Source organism: Oryx dammah, unplaced genomic scaffold (genome assembly GCF_014754425.2).
Source record: "Oryx dammah isolate SB20612 unplaced genomic scaffold, SCBI_Odam_1.1 HiC_scaffold_21, whole genome shotgun sequence".
NCBI classification, from domain to species: Eukaryota; Metazoa; Chordata; class Mammalia; order Artiodactyla; family Bovidae; genus Oryx; species Oryx dammah.
Genome location: NW_024070205.1, coordinates 73,968,028 through 73,988,841, shown reverse-complemented (window position 1 = coordinate 73,988,841; position 20,814 = coordinate 73,968,028). Strand labels below are relative to the sequence as shown.

At 41.7% G+C, this 20,814-nt stretch overlaps 1 protein-coding gene across 1 annotated transcript in view; it reads left to right on the top strand.

The window, feature by feature from the left end:
- Nucleotides 1-20,814, top strand: part of LOC120879869 (C4b-binding protein alpha chain-like) — a 97,797-nt gene that overhangs the window by 30,101 nt on the left and 46,882 nt on the right. The window contains exons 8-10 of the mRNA XM_040262854.1: nucleotides 4,044-4,379; nucleotides 4,413-4,680; nucleotides 15,947-16,122. Of these exons, the coding sequence (XP_040118788.1) occupies nucleotides 4,044-4,379; nucleotides 4,413-4,680; nucleotides 15,947-16,122 (780 nt within the window). The remainder of the gene's footprint in view (nucleotides 1-4,043; nucleotides 4,380-4,412; nucleotides 4,681-15,946; nucleotides 16,123-20,814) is intronic.

Genomic DNA, 20,814 nt, shown 5'->3' with positions numbered 1-20,814 from the left:
GGTATCCTTACCCTTGGCTCTACATTGTATATAATAAATGCTGCTTGCTCCATTCCTTATTGGTCATTAGAATTTTTCCTCAGTTACCCTTTCAGGGGTGCTCTAGGTCTCCTGCATCTTTTCTGATTCACCTGTGCTTGGCTGCTGCTCAGAACAGGTTTGGGCTTGGCCTGAATGGTCACCTTTGCTAGGATGCAATCTTTCTTGATATTCTCCTCATCTATCCATCCACTGGACAAGCTTGCATTTGTCAATAATGCCTCTTAAACCCTCCTGACCCCTTTGCCTCATCTTTTCTTTAAATCACTTTTAGGAAGTTTGTGAGTAACTGCACACAGGCAGACACTTCAGGCAGTGTCTCCCAAGCCTGCAGGATGTGAAAATGACCCTAGAGTTGTAAGATCAGAGTCTTTAAGGACCAGATGTTTTTCTGAAGGATACCCTGGCCAGTCTGCCAATTCTTCCAGCTGTTTAAGTAGACTATGCACATCTGTGTAGGTCAGGGCTTGGAATTAGGCAGATGCCCTGTACCTTTACTTCCCTTGTAGCCCAGTTGGTAAAGACTCTGCCTGCAGTGCAGGAGACCCGGGTTTGAGCCCTGGGTCAGGAAGATCCCCCTCGAGAAGGAAATGGCAACCCACTCCAGTATTCTTGCCTGGAGAATCCCATGGACAGAGGAGCCTGGCCGGCTACAGTCCATGGAGTCGCAAGAGTTGGACACGACTTAGCAACTAAACCCCCTTCCCCTCAACCTCTGGTGCCTTCAAAAGCTGTCTCCTGGACTGGGCCTTTCCCTGACAGCAGCAGCATTCTAGGTGCTTGGCTATCCTCAGCTGTGTGGCCCCCCATGCTCAGTGTGCCCCTCTTCTCCAGGCCTTTGGCAGCGGGAGACCTCTGGGCCCTGGAGCTAGAGCTGATCCCAGTCACCTGCAAAGCCTTCAGGGTGGAGGGAAGCTTTTTTGAAAATCATCCTGAGGTGGCAGCTTTAAACTAGTGACAGTCAGCCCCCATTTGCACTTGCTGCCTGATAGGAGCTCCTCTTAAACAATTGGAAGGAGAGAGTCAAGTTTAAGAACATCACTAAGTCATTTCCTTAAAAAGAGGAAGTGAATGAAGTTGCTCAGTCATGTCCGACTCTTTGTGACCCCACGGACTGTAGCTTACCAGGCTCCTCTGTCCATGGGGATTTTCCAGGCAAGAGTACTGGAGTGGGTTGCCATTTCCTTCTCCAGAGGATCTTCCCGACCCAGGGATCGACCTCATGTCTCCCACATTGTAGGCAGATGCTTTACCATCTGAGCCATCAGGGAAGTCAAAACAAAAGAGGAAAGAAAGGGGTTATTTTTGCCTTTAGATCAATGTACAGAGTCTCTGGTCAAGAAATGTGCTGTTCCTTAAGCACCATCACTCGTTGTAATAAGTGTCTTGGCTTGGAGAGCTGGGATTATGATGATTGCTACTGCAAATGTGTTGATTATTTAGACTTTTCTGATCCAAATATTTAATCTTCTGGACTTGAAGCACTGGTTAGTTAAATAAGCATTTTTCAAATATCACATTGTCTCTGTTGTTGTTACTGTGCCATGTCCGTTGTTCCATGCACAGCAAACCAAAGCTTACAAGGAGAACAAATCTCAAATCCACTTCCCTGAAGGCACAGGGCTTGGGTATTTATGAAATAAAGAATGAAGAAGCTGGGAGGTATGAGGCACAAGGAGCATGTGGAGTATGGGGAAAGGTGATTGGGAAAAGGCAGAGTAATTGTCACTTACACAGGGATACCTAAGCTGTGGGCCTCTGCAAGTTCAAAATGTCATCAAGTGGACCCTGGTGCATGCCCAGTTGGAGGGTCAGTGGTCCTATCCAGTGTCAGCCAGCTTAGGACCAACCAGATGCAACTGACTCCACGTCCCTGGAAAACAATGGGCAAACATCTGATTGTTTTGGCTACATGCTGCTTGGAGGACATGCAAGTCTTTTGTTGTAACAATTAAAATGACCTCCTTTATACCTATGGCTGATTCATGTTGATGTATGGCAGGAACCAACACAATATTGTGAGTATCCTTCAATTAAAAATAAATAAAATTTAAAAAATGACCTTGACTAGATGAAATGGATTTAACTAATGACTACTCATGGGTTCACAAGTCATCTTGGTTAGTATGTCACATAGAATATGACACATTTCTAGTACAAAAATCCACAAATGTCTGCAAGTAAGTTCATTTTTTTTTTGGTACCTCAGAAAGAATGCAAGCCAGGAAATTCAACAGGTATTTATAAGTTACCTTTGCTTGAATGCTTTTACTCCACATCTCAACATATCCAAACTCTACCTACTCTTTATCAACAGAATAGGGCACAAACGTTTTAAATTCTCCAAGTAAAACATTTCTGTAACTAGAAACCAAAGCAGTAAAACAACAACAACAACGCTGAAAGTGCAGAAGTCCTCTGTTGCTCGCTTGTTAGTTACTAACTCACCGCTCTATCCCTGCAAAGGATTCCACTATTCTCACTTTTAAGAGCACAAATTGGTTTTATGTTATTTAACTTTACGGAAATGGAATCATACATTGTGTATTATTTCTTTCATGACTTTTCCTACTAAATATTGTATTTGTGAGATTCATCTATGTTGTATATAGTTAAGGTGCATTCATTTCCATTTCTATTAAGTATTTCATTGTATGATTATATCACAATTTACATATTTATTCTATTTTTAATGGACATTTATTTTCAAATTTCTTGGCTATGAACATTTTTTCATGTGTCTTTTGCTGAACATATGTATTCTTGTTGCACAAATACCTAAAAATGGAATTGCTGGATCATAAGAGGTATGTATGTTGGAGAAGGCGACGGCACCCCACTTCAGTACGCTTGCCTGGAAAATCCCATGGACGGAGGAGCCTGGTAGGCTGCAGTTCATGAGGTTGAGAAGAGTTGGACACGACTGAGCGACTTCACTTTCACTTTTCACTTTCATGCACTGGAGAAGGAAATGGCAACCCACTCCAGTGTTCTTACCTGGAGAATCCCAGGGATGGGGGAGCCTGGTGGGCTGCCGTTTATGGGGTCACACAGAGTTGGACACGACTGAAGTGACTTAGCAGCAGCAAGAGGTATGTATGTATTTGTTCAACAGTTTTCCAAAGTGGCTATACCAAATTGCATCCCTCCCTACACCCTCTACTCCCTACTTCAATCCCTGCCAGAACCTGCCTGCTCACCAGTGCAAGCTGTGTTCCTTTTCTTCCCTTCCATTTTTACATCTCTGTTCCTTTAATGATGCTTTCTAGAATTACCTATCAGATAGATTTCTTGCACTCAAATCCGGTCTCAAGAACTACTTGCTGTCAGACTAAGGCAAACAGCAAATTCTTATTCATTCATATATTTTGTTTATTCAGCAGGTGTTGAGGTGATCTTTTCATGGAGAGTTGGGCTTAAAATTTTTTTTAAGACCTATTCCTGTCCTTTCTACTCTTTATTTAAGAAAATAAATACGTATTTTCTTCACCCTTTTGCATAAACTTAGAATTTCTGAACTGAAAATATTAGATCCCATTCTACTTCCAAACCCTTCTTTAAACATATGTGGAGACTGAGGCCTGCGGTTTGTTGTTTAGTTGCTGTGGGGAGAGAGAAAATTAGCCAAGATGGCATGGTCAGGCTGTCTCGCCCCTCCTTTTATAAATAACCACTATGTAACAGCTGAGATCATTTATAGCATTGTACATGTGCGTGTCAGGAGGCTCTTGCTACAGCTACTTTGTGCTGTAAGGATACGTGAGCTCCACCTAGAGAGTGGCGGCATTCCTGCTGCGTCACGGCTGTGTCCATTGGGTCAGCCACGAGAGGGGAGAATAAAGCGAGCCTACTGCTGTGACTGCTGCATCAGCCGGGAGAGAATACTGTTTCGGCCGCTGTGCCAGCAGGAGAGAAGTTGTGTTGTGTTAGGTTATGCTATGGCTGTTGCCTGTAGGGAATAAACGTGTCTGCAGTTCCTGCCAACTACCCCAATCTTCTTCCAGCCTCTTAGCTGGAGTCTTGCCTACTCTGGTTTCAGCAAACAGTGTGGGCAGTGTGAACAGCAATATAACTGGCACTGTGAACAGGATGAAGGGCAATACAATTGGCATGATCTACAGGATACCCAGCGGATAGAGGAGGCTGATGCTCCTCAGAAGAAGAGTTGGCAGGATACACAGTTGATAGGGGAGCCTGAGGTTCCCCTCAAAGGAGGAAGCCAGTGGTCGCCATATAGAATGCGGTACTTTGTGACGGTGATTTTCCAGGCTTCCACTCCGGTGGAAAACTGGGAAGCGGTGAATGGGTCACCAGATAGCACTGGAAAGGCATTACAGGCGGTGAGTTCCTGATTGCTGAACAAGGTGTCTCAGATCGCTGCTGGCACTGTGAGGTGGATTTTCCTGACTATCCTGGAGGAGAATATGGATTGTGCCATAGGTGATGCTGCACCAGGGCTCAAAGTGCAGAGACTCTTGGAAGAACTAGAGAAATGCATATTGGTGTCAGAACAAGAACCCTGTGGCCTTGAAGAAGCCAGCATCTCTGACTGCGAGATGGTAAGTGATGGTGATGATGAACGTTATAACACTGTGGGCCCCCGCTTGGCAGCTAGGGCCATGATACAGCAGAAAGTGAAGTGTGAGCAGCCTATGGCCCAGGGAGGACATCCTTAAGGGGCCCCCAAAGCGACTGAGTTCACCATGTAACGACCATATACTCAGGAGGAGTTCTTCAACTCAGGTAAGAAGTTTCAGCAAATGCACAGGGAACCCTCGGTAGCATGGCTTTTGTGACTTTGGGAGGCAGAGGTGGGCCTAGCACCTGTGGGGGTTTTTGCAGGTCCTAACTGAGAGAAGTAGAGGGATGGAATGCGAGATACCATTTTGAAAGTGTGAAAACCCCCAAGGGGGCCCGAACTTGCAGTCGTCCCACCTGGGTGATGTGTTTGTGCATGTGGGTGGATTTGTGCAGAGCTGTACCGTAAATGCTGTGTCCTCAGATTTAGAAAAGTATAATCATGTGGGTGGGCTGTGAATGCCACAAAAATCCCCTCCTTGAAGGGGTGGGCCTGGTGCCTGTGGGGGGTTTTGCAGGTCCTTAATGAGAAATCCCGCAGGGATGGAGTTGCCCCTGTGGAGGCTTTTATGCAATCTCACAGGGTGAGATGGTAGATTGGACTTGGCTATGGAAGATGGAGGCACTCCACATGCAGTGGGTGGCTCTTCTAGCCCCACGAGGGCAAGGACTGCAGCATGAGTTCCAGGTGATTGGGCTTTGTTGTGTATTGGGGATGTAACTGTTCATTGTTGTTGCTAATGCTGTTGCAAGAGGTAAATCCAAGGGTCAGTGTTACTTGCCAAGGGAATCTCACAGAAGATGGACTGCACATAGAATGTGAGGTGAGAGACTCTGAAGGATTGGAGTATGGGGAGAGAGCAAGTTAGCCAAGATGGCAGTGGTCAGGCTCTCTCACCCTTTGTTTTGTAAATAATGACTATGTAACAGCTAGGCTCACTTATAATACTGTGCATGAACGTCATGAGGTACTCGCTTGGTCAGGAGCTACTCTGTTCTGCAGGGATATGTGAGCTCCACCTAGAAAGCGGCAGTGTTACTGTCAGCCACCAGAAGAGAGAATATAGTGAATCTACTTCTATGGCTGCTGTGTCAGCCAGGAGAGAATACTGTTATGGCCGCTATGCCAGCAGGAGAGAGGTTGTGTTGTGTTAGGCTTTGCTATGGCTGTTGCCAGGAGAGAATAAATGCGTCTGCAGTTCCTATTGGCCCCTCCAGTCTTCTTCCAGACTCTTAGCTGGAGTCTTGCCTACCCTGGGTTCAACAAACAGAATGCCCAGTGAAATGCAGAGAGACAGTTGGTGTCATGAACAGGATCAGAGATACAGTTGCTAAGTTGTGTCTGACTCTTTTGTATCCATGGACTACAGACCTCCAGGCTCCTCTGTCCATGGGATTCTCCTGGCAAGAATACTGAGGTGGGTTGCCATTTCCCAGATTAGTACTTGTTTGAATCTGCCCTTTGGAACTCAGGGAAGGTCATGGTGGTTGGAGGTGTGTTCCTTACAAGAAACCAGGGACAAAAGGGCTTCCTTGCCCAGAAGCCCCACAAGATCCTGATCAATTTCATGCAGAAGAAAAAATGCTTATAATTGTGCATTGTATGGTCAGATCTGAATCCACCGTTCAAGAAAGGAAAATGTTAAATAAACCTGGCACAAATTCTGTAACTCCTGTCTTACTCTCACTAAAGTGAACTGCTGACTTATTAAAGACAGGGAGAGGTGCACAGCCCAGCACCCAGTAGCTTTGTCTCTATCTGCTAAATGAGTATGAGGATAGAAAATCAGATCTTGAGATGAGTGTCATTCTTCCTCTCCTCACATTTTTGCAGTTTAAGTGTTGGAGCAGTAGGAAAGAAGAGCAATCTAGAAGCAGATGAAATTGTCAAATTTAGATTTGATTTCTTCTCTTAGAAAGAAAGAAAGTGAAGTCACTCAGTCGTGCCCGACTCTTTGCCACCCTTAGCCTGCACCAAGCTCCTCTGTCCATGGGATTTTCAAGGCAAGAAGTACTGGAGTGGGTTGCCATTTCCTTCTCCAGGGAATCTTCCCAACCCAGGGATCAAACCCAGGTCTCTCACATTGTAGACAGACGCTTTACCATCTGAGCCACCAGGGAAGTCCAAAATTTCTCTTAGAAATCTACTCTTAATTCATCTAAAGTGTGTGTGGACTGCAGAAAGGTCCAATACTAGAAATTTTTCTTATACTTTGGTACCTTTTTACTTAGAAGTTCCCATACCCTGCTCAGTTGTGAGTATATTGATCTTAGGACCCACTGGTTGAAACATGTGGGCACCCTCCCAGGACACCTGGTAATAATGTAATGACCCTATTATTGTGTGTTTATGGATCAATTACCTGAACACAGAAAAAGCTTGGCTTTTGTCCCATTGTCAAGGATACTGCTAATACCATAGCATAATCGGGTTTTGAATATCCTCAAGGACAGAGTTCCTCCTTGGATAATGGAAATTAGAACAACGAACTTCACAGGGGATACGTACTATTAACATATTTTCCATCAAGAAAAAGACAATGTGTCATTCTTCATTCCCTTCCATGCTTTTTTCATAATTTGATTTTAAAATGTAAGTTTAGAATGTAAGTTTACTGTGTTCTACTCTTTACCCCTAAATTGTTTGTATCATTTGAATACAGCAAATGAACTTGCAGTGAAAATCCTTTACTGCAGCATCATTCAGTTGGAAAAAGGAAACAAAACAAGACAAAAAACACGCTAGGTTAAAAGGTTGTATTTACTGAACGCTTTTTAAGTGGATGTTTGTTAAAAAATACTGCTCCTTTTAGTCTAATTTTCTCTTTTTCCCCCATTGTTTGTTCCCATTCTTTTGACCTTGCTGGTTTTCTTCCCTTTTCTGAATCAATGAAAATAGGCCACATCTAATAGATAAGCTAGACGTTTCAATTATTACTTTTTGTTTCTTGATATTTATTCTTTTCCCTTCCTTTCTTTCTGGTTTCACCTACTGGTGGCTCAGATGGTAAAGTGTCTGCTTGCAGTGTGGGAGGCTTGGGCTCAATCCCTGGGTCAGGAAGATCCCCTGGAGAAGGAAATGGCAACCCATTCCAGTATTCCTGCCTGGAAAATCCCAAGGATAGAGGAGTATGGCAGGCTGCAGTCTATGGGGTGGCAAAGAGTCGGACATGACTGAGCAACTTCACTGCAGTATAAAACTTGCTGAAATCGATTTGAACCTGCCTTTCAGAGTTTACATCTTTTCTTCCTTCTCTACCTTCCATACTCTGGAACATCTCATGCCAGCTAGTTTGCTTATTCAGTAGAATTAGCACTATGTCATTGATGTTCTGTATTAAAGTGCTGTTCTTTGAGTGTCTGCATGGCCATGATAGTTTCAGGGTCTGTTATGACAGGGACAGAAGTGTTATCACAGCCAAGGACTAAAAATGCAGATGGATGATCTTCACCTTTCCATATGTATGCAAACTGCTTGTGATGCTCTTTTCTGACAGGGATGGAAAAGAAGGCCTGTGCTGAATCAGTGGCCTCACTTATCAAAGATACCACGTGTGGTACAGTGGCTGCAATGCTGTTGCGTTTTTAGTAGTCTATTGTAATTCTCCAGAATCCTAATTTTTCATAGTAAACAGACTTATGAAGTACATGGGGATATGATGACCACTATTGCATCTTTAATTCTTTAAGAGAGGCACATATTTCCCCTTTCCCCCAACTATCAGTGCATGATATTTAAAAGAACTTATCTTCTTTGCCTCCAGGGGAGGGTTTAGGTCACATCAATGACTTCCACTTGTTTTCTTGGATAGAATGGTCTAGCCCATAGGCCAAGGACCCACATGGGATTGTGCCAATGACCAATTTTGTCTATCCAGCTTACACTTTCAAAGATAATGGAGGGGGTGGTCCTAAGATGGTGGAGGAATAGGATGGGGAGACCACTTTCTCCCTCACAAATTCATCAGAAGAACATTTCAACGCTGAGTAAATTCCACAAAACAACTTCTGAATGCTGGCAGAGGACATCAGGCACCCAGAAAAGCAGATCATTGTCTTCAAAAACAGGTAGGAAAAAAAAAAAAGATGAAAAAAGAGACAAAGGAGTTAGGGAGGGAGCTCTGTCACAGGAAGGGAGTCCCGTCCCGGGAAGGGAGTCTGAAGAAGAGAGAAGTTTCCAAACACCAAGAAACACTCTCGCAGTCGAGTCTGTGGTGAGCCTTGGAAGCACAGAGGGCAACATAACAGGAAGAAAAATAAATAAATAATTAAAACCAACAGATTAGGAGCCCAATGGTAACTCCTCCAGCGGAGAAGCAGCGCAGATGGCTGCATCCACCACTAGCAAGTGGGTCTGGGCAGGGAGGCGTGGGCTGCAGTGCTTTTTAAGAATCGGGCTGGAACACCCTGAGCATAACCAGAGTGAACTAACTTGGGCTAGCAAACCAGACTGTGGGGTAGCTACCACTCGAAAAGCTCTAACATAAGACACCACCAGGACCAGGCACAGAACAAAGGACAGAACAGAAATAGCCGGCTGCAGACCATCCCCCTCTGGTGACAGGCAGCCAGAGCCGTAAGGGCTGGAAGGGGGCAATCGTAGCCCAAGAGAGACATTACCTACCAAACTGCAAGCAGGCTTCTTTGTTAACTAAGACTTCTTGGGGTTCTGGACAGTCATCATCTGCCTGAGAAGGGACTCCAGCAGTACACCCAGAAAACTGAGCAGCAGGGATGGGAAAGGTGATAAGTCTCAGTGACTGTGCTTGCCAAACACCTGAGCTACTCGGATCTGGGAAGGGCACAAAATGCAGGCCCAACTGAATCTGTGCCTCTGAGGGCTACCTGAGTGCTGAGCCTGAGCGACTTAGACCGGGGAGGTGCATGCAGCCTAGGGCCGGCCTCAGACAGTTCCCTGCGGAGCAATGTAGAGCCTGAGCAGTGTGCGCCGTGAGCAGGGGCAGGTTCAGCGTTGCTGAGACACTGCGAGCACATGCCAGTGTTATTTGTTTGCAGCATCTCTCCCTTCCCACAGTGCGACTGAACAAGTGAGCCTAAAAAAAAAAAAAAAAAGTGTCCACCACCGCCCCCCTGTGTCAGGGTGGAAATCAGACACTGAAGAGACCAGCAAACAGAAGAAGCTAAACAGAGGGAACCACCTTGGAAGTGATCCCATACTGCCTACAACACCAGAGAACGTTCCAGATATATCTTTACTATTTTTACGATCATTTTTTTGTTGATGTTGTTGTGTGATTGTTTTTTCTTCTTTTTTTAACTTAAAAAAATTTTTAAGTCCTCTATTTCTCCTTTAATTTTAATTTTTATAACCTACTATTACTTTAAAAAAAAAGACCCTATTTTTAAAGCAAATGCCATATATATATATATTTTGTGGTGGTTGTTTTTTTTAAATAATTCTTGTGGCTTTTTTTTTTTTCTTCTTCTTTTCTTTAATATTGTATTTTTGAAAATCCAACCTCTACTCTAGATTTTTAATCTTTGCTTTTTTGGTAGTTGTTGTCAATTTTGTACATTTAAAAACCCAATCTTCAGTACCCAATTTTACCTGAGAGCAAGATTACTGGCTTGACCACTCTCTCCTCCTTTGGACTCTCCTTTTTCTCCACCAGGTGGCCTCTGTTTCTTCCCTCCCCCTTCTCTTCTCTACCCAACTCTGAATCTCTGTGTGTTCCAGACGGTGGAGAACACGTAGGGAACTGGTTACTGTTTCTCTCCTTTTCATTTCCCTCTTTTATCCTCCTGGCCACCTCTGTCTACTTCCTCCCTTTCCTCTTCCCTGTATAACTCCATGAACATCTCTGAGCAGTCCAGACTGTGGAGTGCACATAAGGAAGTGATTACTGGCTAGCTTGCACTCTCCTCTTTTGATCCCACGTCATCTCATTTCAGTCACCTCTAACTACCCCCTCCCTCTTCTCTTCTCCATGTAACTCAGTGAACCTCTCTGGGTGTCCCTCAATGTGGAGAAACTTTTCATCTTTAACCTAGATGTTTTATCATCAGTGCTGTATAGATGGAGAAGTCTTGAGGCTACTGTAAAAATAAAACTGAAAACCAGAAACAGGAGGCTTAAGTCCAAATCCTGAGAACATCAGAGAACTCCTGAATCCAGGGAACATTAATCGATAGGAGCTCATCAAATACCTCCATACCTACACTGAAACCAAGTACCTCCCAAGGGCCAACAAGTTCCAGAGCAAGACATACCATACAAATACTCCAGCAATACAGGAACACACCCCTTAGCTTCAATATACAGGCAGCTCAAAGTTACTCCAAAACCATTTATGTCTCATACTCATTACTGGACACTTCATTGCACTCCAGAGAGAAGAAATCCAGCTCCACCCAATAGAACTCTGACACAAGCTTCCCTAGCCAAGAAACCTTGACAAGGCACTGATACAACCCCACCCACAGTGAGGAAACTCCATAATAAAGAGAACTCCACAAACTGCCAGAATACAGAAAGGCCACCCAAAACACAGCAATATAACCAAGATGAAGAGACAGAGGAATACCTAGCAGGTAAAGGAACAGGAGAAATGCCCACCAAACCAAACAAAATAAGAAGAGATAGGGAATCTACCTGAGAAATAATTCCAGATATTGATAGTGAAAATGATCCAAAATCTTGAAATCAAAATGGAATCACAGATAAATAGCCTGGAGACAAAGATTGAGAAGATGCAAGAAAGGTTTAACAAGGACCTAGAAGAAATAAAAAAGAGTTAATATATAATGAATGATGCAATAAATGAGATCAGAAACACTCTGGAGGCAACAAATAGTAGAATAATGGAGGCAGAAGATAGGATTAGTGAAATAGAATATAGAATGGTAGAAATAAATGAATCAGAGAGGAAAAAAGAAAAACGAATTAAAAGAAATGAGGACAATCTCAGAGACCTCCAGGAAATATGAAACACTCCAACATTAGAAGTATAGGAGTCCCAGAAGAAGAAGACAAAAAGAAAGACCATGAGAAAATACTTGAGGAGATAATAGTTGAAAACTTCCCTAAAATGGGGAAGGAAATAATCACCCAAGTCCAAGAAACCCAGAGAGTTCCAAACAGGATAAACCCAAGGCGAAATACCCCATATTAATCAAATTAAACATATTAATCAAATTAACAAAGATCAAGCACAAAGAACAAATATTAAAAGCAGCAAGGGAAAAACAACAAATAACACACAAGGGGATTCCCATAAGCATAACTGCAGATCTTTCAATAGAAACTCTTCAGGCCAGGAAGGACTGGCAAGACATACTTAAAGTGATGAAAGAAAACAACCTACATCCCAGATTACTGTACCCAGCAAGGATCTCATTCAAATATGAAGGAGAAATCAAAAGCTTTCCAGACAAGTAAAAGCTGAGAGAATTCACCACCACCAAACCAGCTCTCCAACAAATGCTAAAGGATATTCTCTAGACAGGAAACACAAAAAGGGCATATAAACCCGAACCCAAAACAATAAAGGAAATGGCAACGGGATCATACTTATCAATAATTACCTTAAACATAAATGGGTTGAATGCTCCAACCAAAAGGCAAAGACTGGCTGAATGGATACAAAAACAAGATCCCTATATATGTGGTCTACAAGAGACCCACCTCAAAACAAGGGACACATACAGACTGAAAGTGAAGGGCTGGAAAAAGATATCCCATGCAAATAGAGACCAAAAGAAAGTAGGAGTAGCAATACTCATATCCGATAAAGTAGACTTTAAAACAAAGGCTGTGAAAAGAGACAAAGAAGGCCACTACATAATGATCAAAGGATCAATCCAAGAAGAAGATATAACAATTATAAATATATATGCACCCAACATAGGAGCACCACAATATGTAAGACAAATGCTAACAAGTATGAAAGGGGAAATTAACAATAACACAATAATAGTGGGAGACTTTAATACCCCACTCACATCTATGGACAGATCAACTAAACAGAAAATTAACAAAGAAACACAAACTTTAAATGATATAATAGAACAGCTAGACCTAATTGATATCTATAGGACATTTCACCCCAAAACAATGAATTTCACCTTTCTCTCAGGTGCTCACGGAACCTTCTCCAGGATAGATCACATCCTGGGCCATAAATCTAGCCTTGATAAATTCAAAAAAATTGAAATCATTCCAAGCATCTTTTCTGACCATAATGCATTAAGATTAGATCTCAATTACAGGAGAAAAACTATTAAAAGCTCCAACATATGGAGGCTGAACAACATGTTTCTGAATAACCAACAAATCACAGAAGACATCAAAAATGAAATCAAAATATTCATAGAAACAAATGAAAATGAAAACACAACAACCCAAAACCTGTGGGACATTATAAAAGCAGTGCTAAGAGGAAAATTCATAGCAATACAGGCATACCTCAAGAAACAAGAAAAAAGTCAAATAAATAACCTAACTCTACACCTAAAGCAACTAGAAAAGGAAGAAATGGAGAACCCCAGGGTTAGTAGAAGGAAAGAAATCTTAAAAATTAGGGCAGAAATAAACGCAAAAGAAACAAAAGAGACCATAGCAAAAATCAACAAAGCCAAAAGCTGGTTCTTTGACAGGATAAATAAAATCGACAAACCGTTAGCCAGACTCAAGAAACAAAGGGAGAAAAATCAAATCAATAAAATTAGAAATGAAAATGGAGAGATCACAACAGACAACACAGAAATACAAAGGATCATAAGAGACTACTATCAGCAATTATATGCCAATAAAATGGACAACGTGGAAGAAAAGGACAAATTCTTAGAAAAGTACAACTTTCCAAAACTGAACCAGGAAGAAATAGAAAACCTTAACAGACCCATCACAAGCACGGAAATTGAAACTGTAATCAGAAATCTTCCAGCAAACAAAAGCCCAGGTCCAGAGGGCTTCATAGCTGAATTCTACCAAAAATTTAGAGAAGAGCTAACACCTATCCTACTCAAACTCTTCCAGAAAATTGCAGAGGAAGGTAAACTTCCAAACTCATTCTATGAGGCCACCATCACCCTAATACCAAAACCTGACAAAGATGCCACAAAAAAAGAAAACTACAGGCTAATATCACTGATAACATAGATGCAAAAATCCTCAACAAAATTCTAGCAATCAGAATCCAACAACACATTAAAAAGATCATACACCATGCCAAGTGGGCTTTATCCCAGGGATGCAAGGATTCTTCAATATCCACAAATCAATCAATGTAATTCACCACATTAACAAATTGGAAAATAAAAGCCATATGATTATCTCAATAGATGCAGAGAAGGCCTTTGACAAAATTCAACATCCATTTATGATAAAAACTCTCCAGAAAGCCAGAATAGAAAGAACATACCTCAACATGATAAAAGCTATATATGACAAACCCACAGCAAACATTATCCTCAATGGTGAAAAATTGAAAGCATTTCCCCTAAAGTCAGGAACAAGACAAGGCTGCCCACTTTCACCACTACTGTTCAACATAGTTCTGGAAGTTTTGGCCACAGCAATCAGAGCAGAAAAAGAAATAAAAGGAATTCAAATTGGAAAAGAAGAAGTAAAACTTTCACTGTTTGCAGATGACATGATTCTCTACAAAGAAAACCCTAAAGACTCCACCAGAAAATTACTAGAGCTAATCAATGAATATAGTAAAGTTGCAGGATATAAAATCAATAATAATGAGAAAGTAGAGAAAGAAATTAAGGAAACAATTCTATTCACCACTGCAATGAAAAGAATAAAATACTTAGGAATATACCTACCTAAAGAAACTAAAGACTTATATATAGAAAACTATAAAACACTGGTGAAAGAAATCAAACAGGACACTAATAGATGGAGAAATATACCATGTTCATGGATCGGAAGAATCAATAAGTGCAAATGAGTATACTACCCAAAGCAATCTACAGATTCAATGCAATCCCTATCATTTCATCATCAACAACTTCAGGGATGATTTGCCACCATCGTTTCCTTTGCACACAGGAGAATAATAAGCAAGATAAAAACGTAAAGTCTGTATATTGTCACCTTGCTTATTCAAATTATGTGCAGAGTACATCATGAGAAATGCTGGGCTGGAAGAAGCACAAGCTGGAATCAAGATTGCTGGGAGAAATATCAATAACCTCAGACATGCAGATGACACCACTCTTATAGCAGAAAGTGAAGAGGAACTAAAAAGCCTCTTGATGAAAGTGAAAGAGGAGAGTGAAAAAGTTGGCTTAAAGCTCCACATTCAGAAAACTAAGATCATGGCATCCGGTCCCATCACTTCATGGGAAATAGATGGGGAAACAGTGGAGACAGTGTCAGACTTTATTTTTTTGGGCTCCAAAATCACTGCAGGTGGTGACTGCAGCCATGAAATTAAAAGATGCTAACTCCTTGGAAGGAAAGTTATGACCAAGCTAGATAGCATATTCAAAAGCAGAGACATTACTTTGCCAACAACGGTCCATCTAGTCAAGGCTATGGTTTTTCCTGTGGTCATGTATGGATGTGAGAGTTGGACTGTGGAGAAAGCTGAGTGCTGAAGAATTGATGGTTTTGAACTGTGGTGTTGGAGAAGACTCTTGGGATTCTCTTGGACTGCAAGGAGATCCAAGCAGTCCATTCTAAAGGAGATCAGTCCTGGGTGTTCTTTGGAAGGACTGATGCTAAAGCTGAGACTCCAACACTTTGGCCACTCATGCGAAGAGTTGACTCATTGGAAAAGACCCTGATGCTGGGAGGGATTGGGGGCAGGAGGAGAAGGGGATGACAGAGTATGAGATGGCTGGATGGCATCACCGATTCGATGGACACGAGTTTGAGTAAACTCTGGGAGTTGGTGATGGACAGGGAAGCCTGGCGTGCTGTGATTCATTTGGTCACACAGTCTGGCATGACTGAGTGACTGAACTGAACAGATTGTCTTACAGGAATCAAGATACAAGAGACAGCTTATTTGATAGTTGAAGATTTGGAGTCACATGCCCATTTTATATTCTGTCAGGGTATTTAAAATTGTTATATATCTTTCAGCATGTCACTTAACCTCTCTGTATCTCACTTTCTCTTAGATAAAATAGTGAGACTTAAATAAGATGATCACATAAAGATCTACCCCAAAGTCTGATAAAGTGCTATTCCAATGTTCAATAAATATGCTAATGAATATTATTTTTCTTCTCAAGATTAATAAAAGGTAAAACAATTAGCAACACTTAAATACAGTTCATTCTTAGTACCCTAGGCTGGCATGTTTTTTCTTAGACTTGTGGATTGCTTAAAATTATGTTTCCATTGCAGCATGGTGTGTGAAACCAGAGATAGAATATGGAAGGTTATCTGTGGAGAAGGTTAGATATGTTGAACCTGAAAGAATTACTATTCAGTGTGAGTCTGGCTATAGTTTGGTTCATTCTGAAATTATCACTTGCTCAGAGGACAGAACCTGGTACCCAGAGGCACCCAAGTGTGAGTGGGTAAGTCACACAATTTGAGGTAATTTTTGTTTTATTAAACCTCAAAGCACTGTCCTGCCAGCAAAGGTGATACCTGACTTGTCAAGATTCATTCATTCAAAGGAACTCTCATTTTTGCTTTGGAGCCTTCTGGTCAGATAGGAGATGCAAAGTTTTCCTGCTCTCACTTGTGATCAGGGAAAACTGAGCCCCTTTGGAGTGGAGGGTCTCAGACCTGGTAGTACTGACTGGCAACTTTTCTAGAGGATTTGATATACTCTTGTCCCATTTCTGGATGGTCAGAAGTAGTGTCTGTTCCCACGGAAGCTTTCTGGGAGGCTGTCTCAGAGCAGAGTTATATTCCTCTCAGGAAGATGATGGTGGGAAACAAGGTGTTTCTGGTTTTCCTGCCCCCCCATGAGTCCTGGGGTGTGTCTTGGTCCTGAATCTGTAACCCTGCCTGTTTCTACATGAACTGTGCCCCCTAACAATCGGGAGAGAAGTCTTTCAAGCATACTCATCATGTGTTTCTCCTTTAGGAGTATCCTGAAGGCTGTGAGCAAGTAGTCACAGGCAGGAAACTCTTGCAGGGCCTCTCAAGGCCAGAGGAGGTGAAATTGGCCCTGGAAGTGTACAAGCTGTCCCTGGAGACTGCAATCCTGGAGCTTCAGCTAGAGAAGCCACAGGATGCCTCTTAGTGGTAATCACTGTAATGTTTCTCAAGAGAGAGAGGAAAACGTTTCTTGCTGCCTTCATTCCAATATGAATCACCTCAGTTAATCACCTTTACCATCTCTTTTACACCACCAATTGTAGTAATAATTATCTAGAAAGGATGATTTTGTTAATATTTAGTGCTTTGAAATTGTGGAGTTATTGATGATTTTCTGACTCATGTTTCCTCTTTTCTGGACACAGAGTACACATTTTTTAATTAAAAAATTAGCATATCCAACATCATTTTATCTTTGTGTTTAATTTTGTAAAATAAGGTCTGTGAACACACACATACATGAAGTTGATACATTTATTTTACTGTCGGGATCTTGGACATAGGGACTTGGGTTCACAGCAGTACATTTCCATGGATTGCCTTTACTCCACAGTTCCATATTTATAGGTTACTCAGGAGCTCAATATTTAGATTACACATCAACACACCCCAAAATTCTTGTCCAGTGTCCGTACTTTGAAGCAGTCAGGTCCTTTTGTGAGCCCCCATGCACTTGGCCTCTGCCTCAGTCATGCTCCCTCTTGGCTTATGCCTTACAGGAAGGGGATTCCTGTCTGTCTTGGTCTCCTGACCCTTTCCTCAGGAACAGACTCTGAAAGCTTGATGAGTGGAATCCCGCCTGGCAGCCACCTTTGTGCTCCCAAATCCTCAAAATGATTGATCCTATTTTCCTTATTAGAAGTGTTAAAATGGCTCAAGCAACCACCCCCGACATGAGAAGATGCCCTGTGTCAATCACCCTTATATCTTGGGGTGTTTGGAGGCTTTTATTCTTTGCATTTATCACTTTTCTCAACTCTTGCATACTCTGGTATTTCTCTCCTACTCATATCTTGGCTCCTTGTCCCATCTATTTTGTACATAGAACTCTATGGGGAATGTTGGCCTCATGGGTTTAACTTTCTCAAGTGTACTCCAATAAGGCAAAGTTGTATAGCAGGCTTTCCCTAACCCTTAGATGCTACAGAGGATCTTGAATGGTTAGAGAAACCTACTTAATAGAGAAGGTATTTATTCACTTTCTTAAAAGCTGTCACCTGCTCCTGCTACTAGGAATTATTTTGGCTGATATTTGTTTTGGTTCTCATGAGTCACAGACTTGTGAGTGTCTAGTTTCTGATCCGGGAAAACACTGTGAGAGAAAGGTAGTGAGATGGGGAAGGGAGGACAGCCTAAAGAGGCAGCAAGTTTGAGGGAATCATTGTTGTTGCTAACAGGACCTACACTATGCTGAGTGCCTTCTGAACGTATGGAACAAAACTGAGAACCTACTCCTGGCAATTGAGATTTGAGGAGTTTTTTAGAAACATGTATAATATCATATATGAAATGAGTCACCAGCCCAGGTTCAATGCATGATACTTGATGCTTGGGGCTGGTGCACTGACACGACCCAGAGGGATGGTATGGGGAGGGAGGAGAGAGGGGGATTCAGGATGGGGAACATGTGTATACCTGTGGCAGATACAGGTTGATGTATGGCAAAACCAATACAATATTGTAAAGTAATTAACCTCCAATTAAAATAAATAAATGTATATAAAAAAGGGAAATAAAAGTTAAGTGAAAAGAATTCTAGTTGGAATATAGCTGGTTTACAATGTTTTGTTAATTTCAGGTGTATAGCAAGGTGATTCAGTTATACATATAGATATATATGTATCTATCTATATCTGTTTCTATCTATACAGATATGTATTTCTCTGTATCAGTTTCTTTTATAGGTTGTTAAAAAATACTGAATATAGTTTCCTGTGCTATAGAGTATGTCCTTCTTGGTTTTCTATTTTATATATCAGTTTAGTTCAGTCACTCAGTCCTGTCTGACTCTTTGCAATGCCATGGACTGCAGCATGCCAGGCTTCCCTGTCCATCACCAACTCCCAGAGCTTGCTCAAACTCATGTCCATTGAGTCAGTGATGCCATTCAATCATCTCATTCTTTCTCATCCCCTTCTCCTCTTGCCTTCAATCTTTCCCAACATCAGGGTCTTTTCCAATGAGTCACTTCTTGGCATTGTGTGGCTGAAGTATTAGAGCTTCAGCTTCAGCATCAATCCTTCCAATGAATATTCAGGACTGATTTCCTTTAGGATTGACTAGTTTGATCTTCTTGCTGTCCAAGGGACTCTCAAAAGTCTTCTCCAACACCACAGTTCAAAAGTATCAATTCTTCAGCGCTCAGCTTTCTTTATAGTCCAACTCTCACATCCATACATGACTACTGAAAAAACCACAGCTTTGACTAGACAGACCTTTGTCAGTAAAGTGATGTCTCTGCTTTTTAATATGCTGTCCAGGTAGGTCATAGCTTTTCTTCCAAGGGGCAAGCGTCTTTTAATTTCATGGCTGCAGTCACCATCTGCACTGACTTTGGAGTCCAGGAAAATAACATCTGTCACTGTTTCCATTGTTCCCCCATCTACTTGCTGTGAAGTGATGGGACCAGATACCATGATCTTAGCTTTTTGAATGTTGAGCTTTAAACCAGCTTTTTCACTATTCTCTTTCACTTTCAGCAAGAGGCTATTTAGTTCCTCTTTACTTTCTCCCATAAGGGTGATGTCATTTGCATATCTGAGGTTATTGATATTTCTCCTGGCAATCTTGATTCCAGCTTGTGCTTCATTCATCCTGGAATTTTGCATGATAGGCTCTGCACAGAAGTTAAATAAGCAAGGTGACAACATATAGCTTTGAAATTCTCCTTTCCCAATTTTGAACCAGTCTGTTGTTCCATGTCTGGTTCTAACTGTTGCTTCTTGACCTGCATGCAGATTTCTCAGAAGGCAGGTAAGGTATTCCCATCTCTTGAAGGATTTTCCAGTTTGCTGTGATCCACACAGTCAAAGGGTTTGGTGTAGTCAATGAAGCAGAAGTAGATGTTTTTCTGGAATTCTTTTGCTTTTTCTATGATCTGATGGATGTTGGCAATTTGATCTCTGGTTCCTCTGTCTTTCCTAAATCCAGCTTGAACATTTGAAAATTCTCAGTTCACCTACTGTTGAAACCTTTCTTGGAGAATTTTGAGCATTACTTTGCTAGCATGTGAGATGAGTGCAATTGTGCGGTAGTTTGAGCATTCTCTGGCATTGCCTTTCTTTGGGATTGGAATGAAAAGTGACCTTTTCCAGTCCTATGGCCACTGTTAGTTTTCCAAATTTGCTGGTAGATTGAGTGCAGCCCTTTTACAGCATCATCTTTTAGGACCTGAAATAGCTCAGTTGGAATTCCATCACTTCCACTAGCTCTGTTCATAGTGATTCTTCCTAAGGCCCACTTGACTTCACATTCCAGGATGTCTGACTCTAGATGAGTGATCACACCATTGCGGTTATCTAGGTCATTAAGATCTTTTTCATATAGTTCTTCTGTGTGTTCTTGCAACCTCTTCTTAATGTCTTCTTCTTGTGTTTCTGTCTTTTATTTTGTCCATCTTTGCATGAAGTGTTCCCTTGGTATCTCTGATTTTCTTGAAGAGAGCTCTAGTCTTTGCCATTCTGTTTTGCTCTATTTCTTTGCACTGATCACTGAGGAAGGCTTTCTTATCTCTCCTTGCTTTTCTCTGGAACTCTGCATTCAGGTGAGTATATCTTCCCTTTTCTCCTTTGCCTTTTGCTTCTCTTCTTTTCTCAGCATTCGTAAGGCCTCCTCAGACAACCATTTTGCCTTTTTACATATCTTTTTCTTGGGGATGGTCTTGATCAAAGCCTCCTGTACAATGTAACAAACTTCTGACCATAGATCTTCAGGCTTTCTGTCTATCAGATCTAGTCCCTTGAATCTATTTGTCACTTCCACTGTGTAATCAATCATATGGGATTTGATTTAGGTCATACATGAATGGTCTAGTTGTTTTCCTTACTTTCTTCAATTTAAGTCTGAGTTATATATAGCAGTATGTATATGTTAATCTCAGACTCCTAATTTATTCCTCACCCCTCCTTCTCCTTTGGTAACCATAAATTTGCTTTCTATGT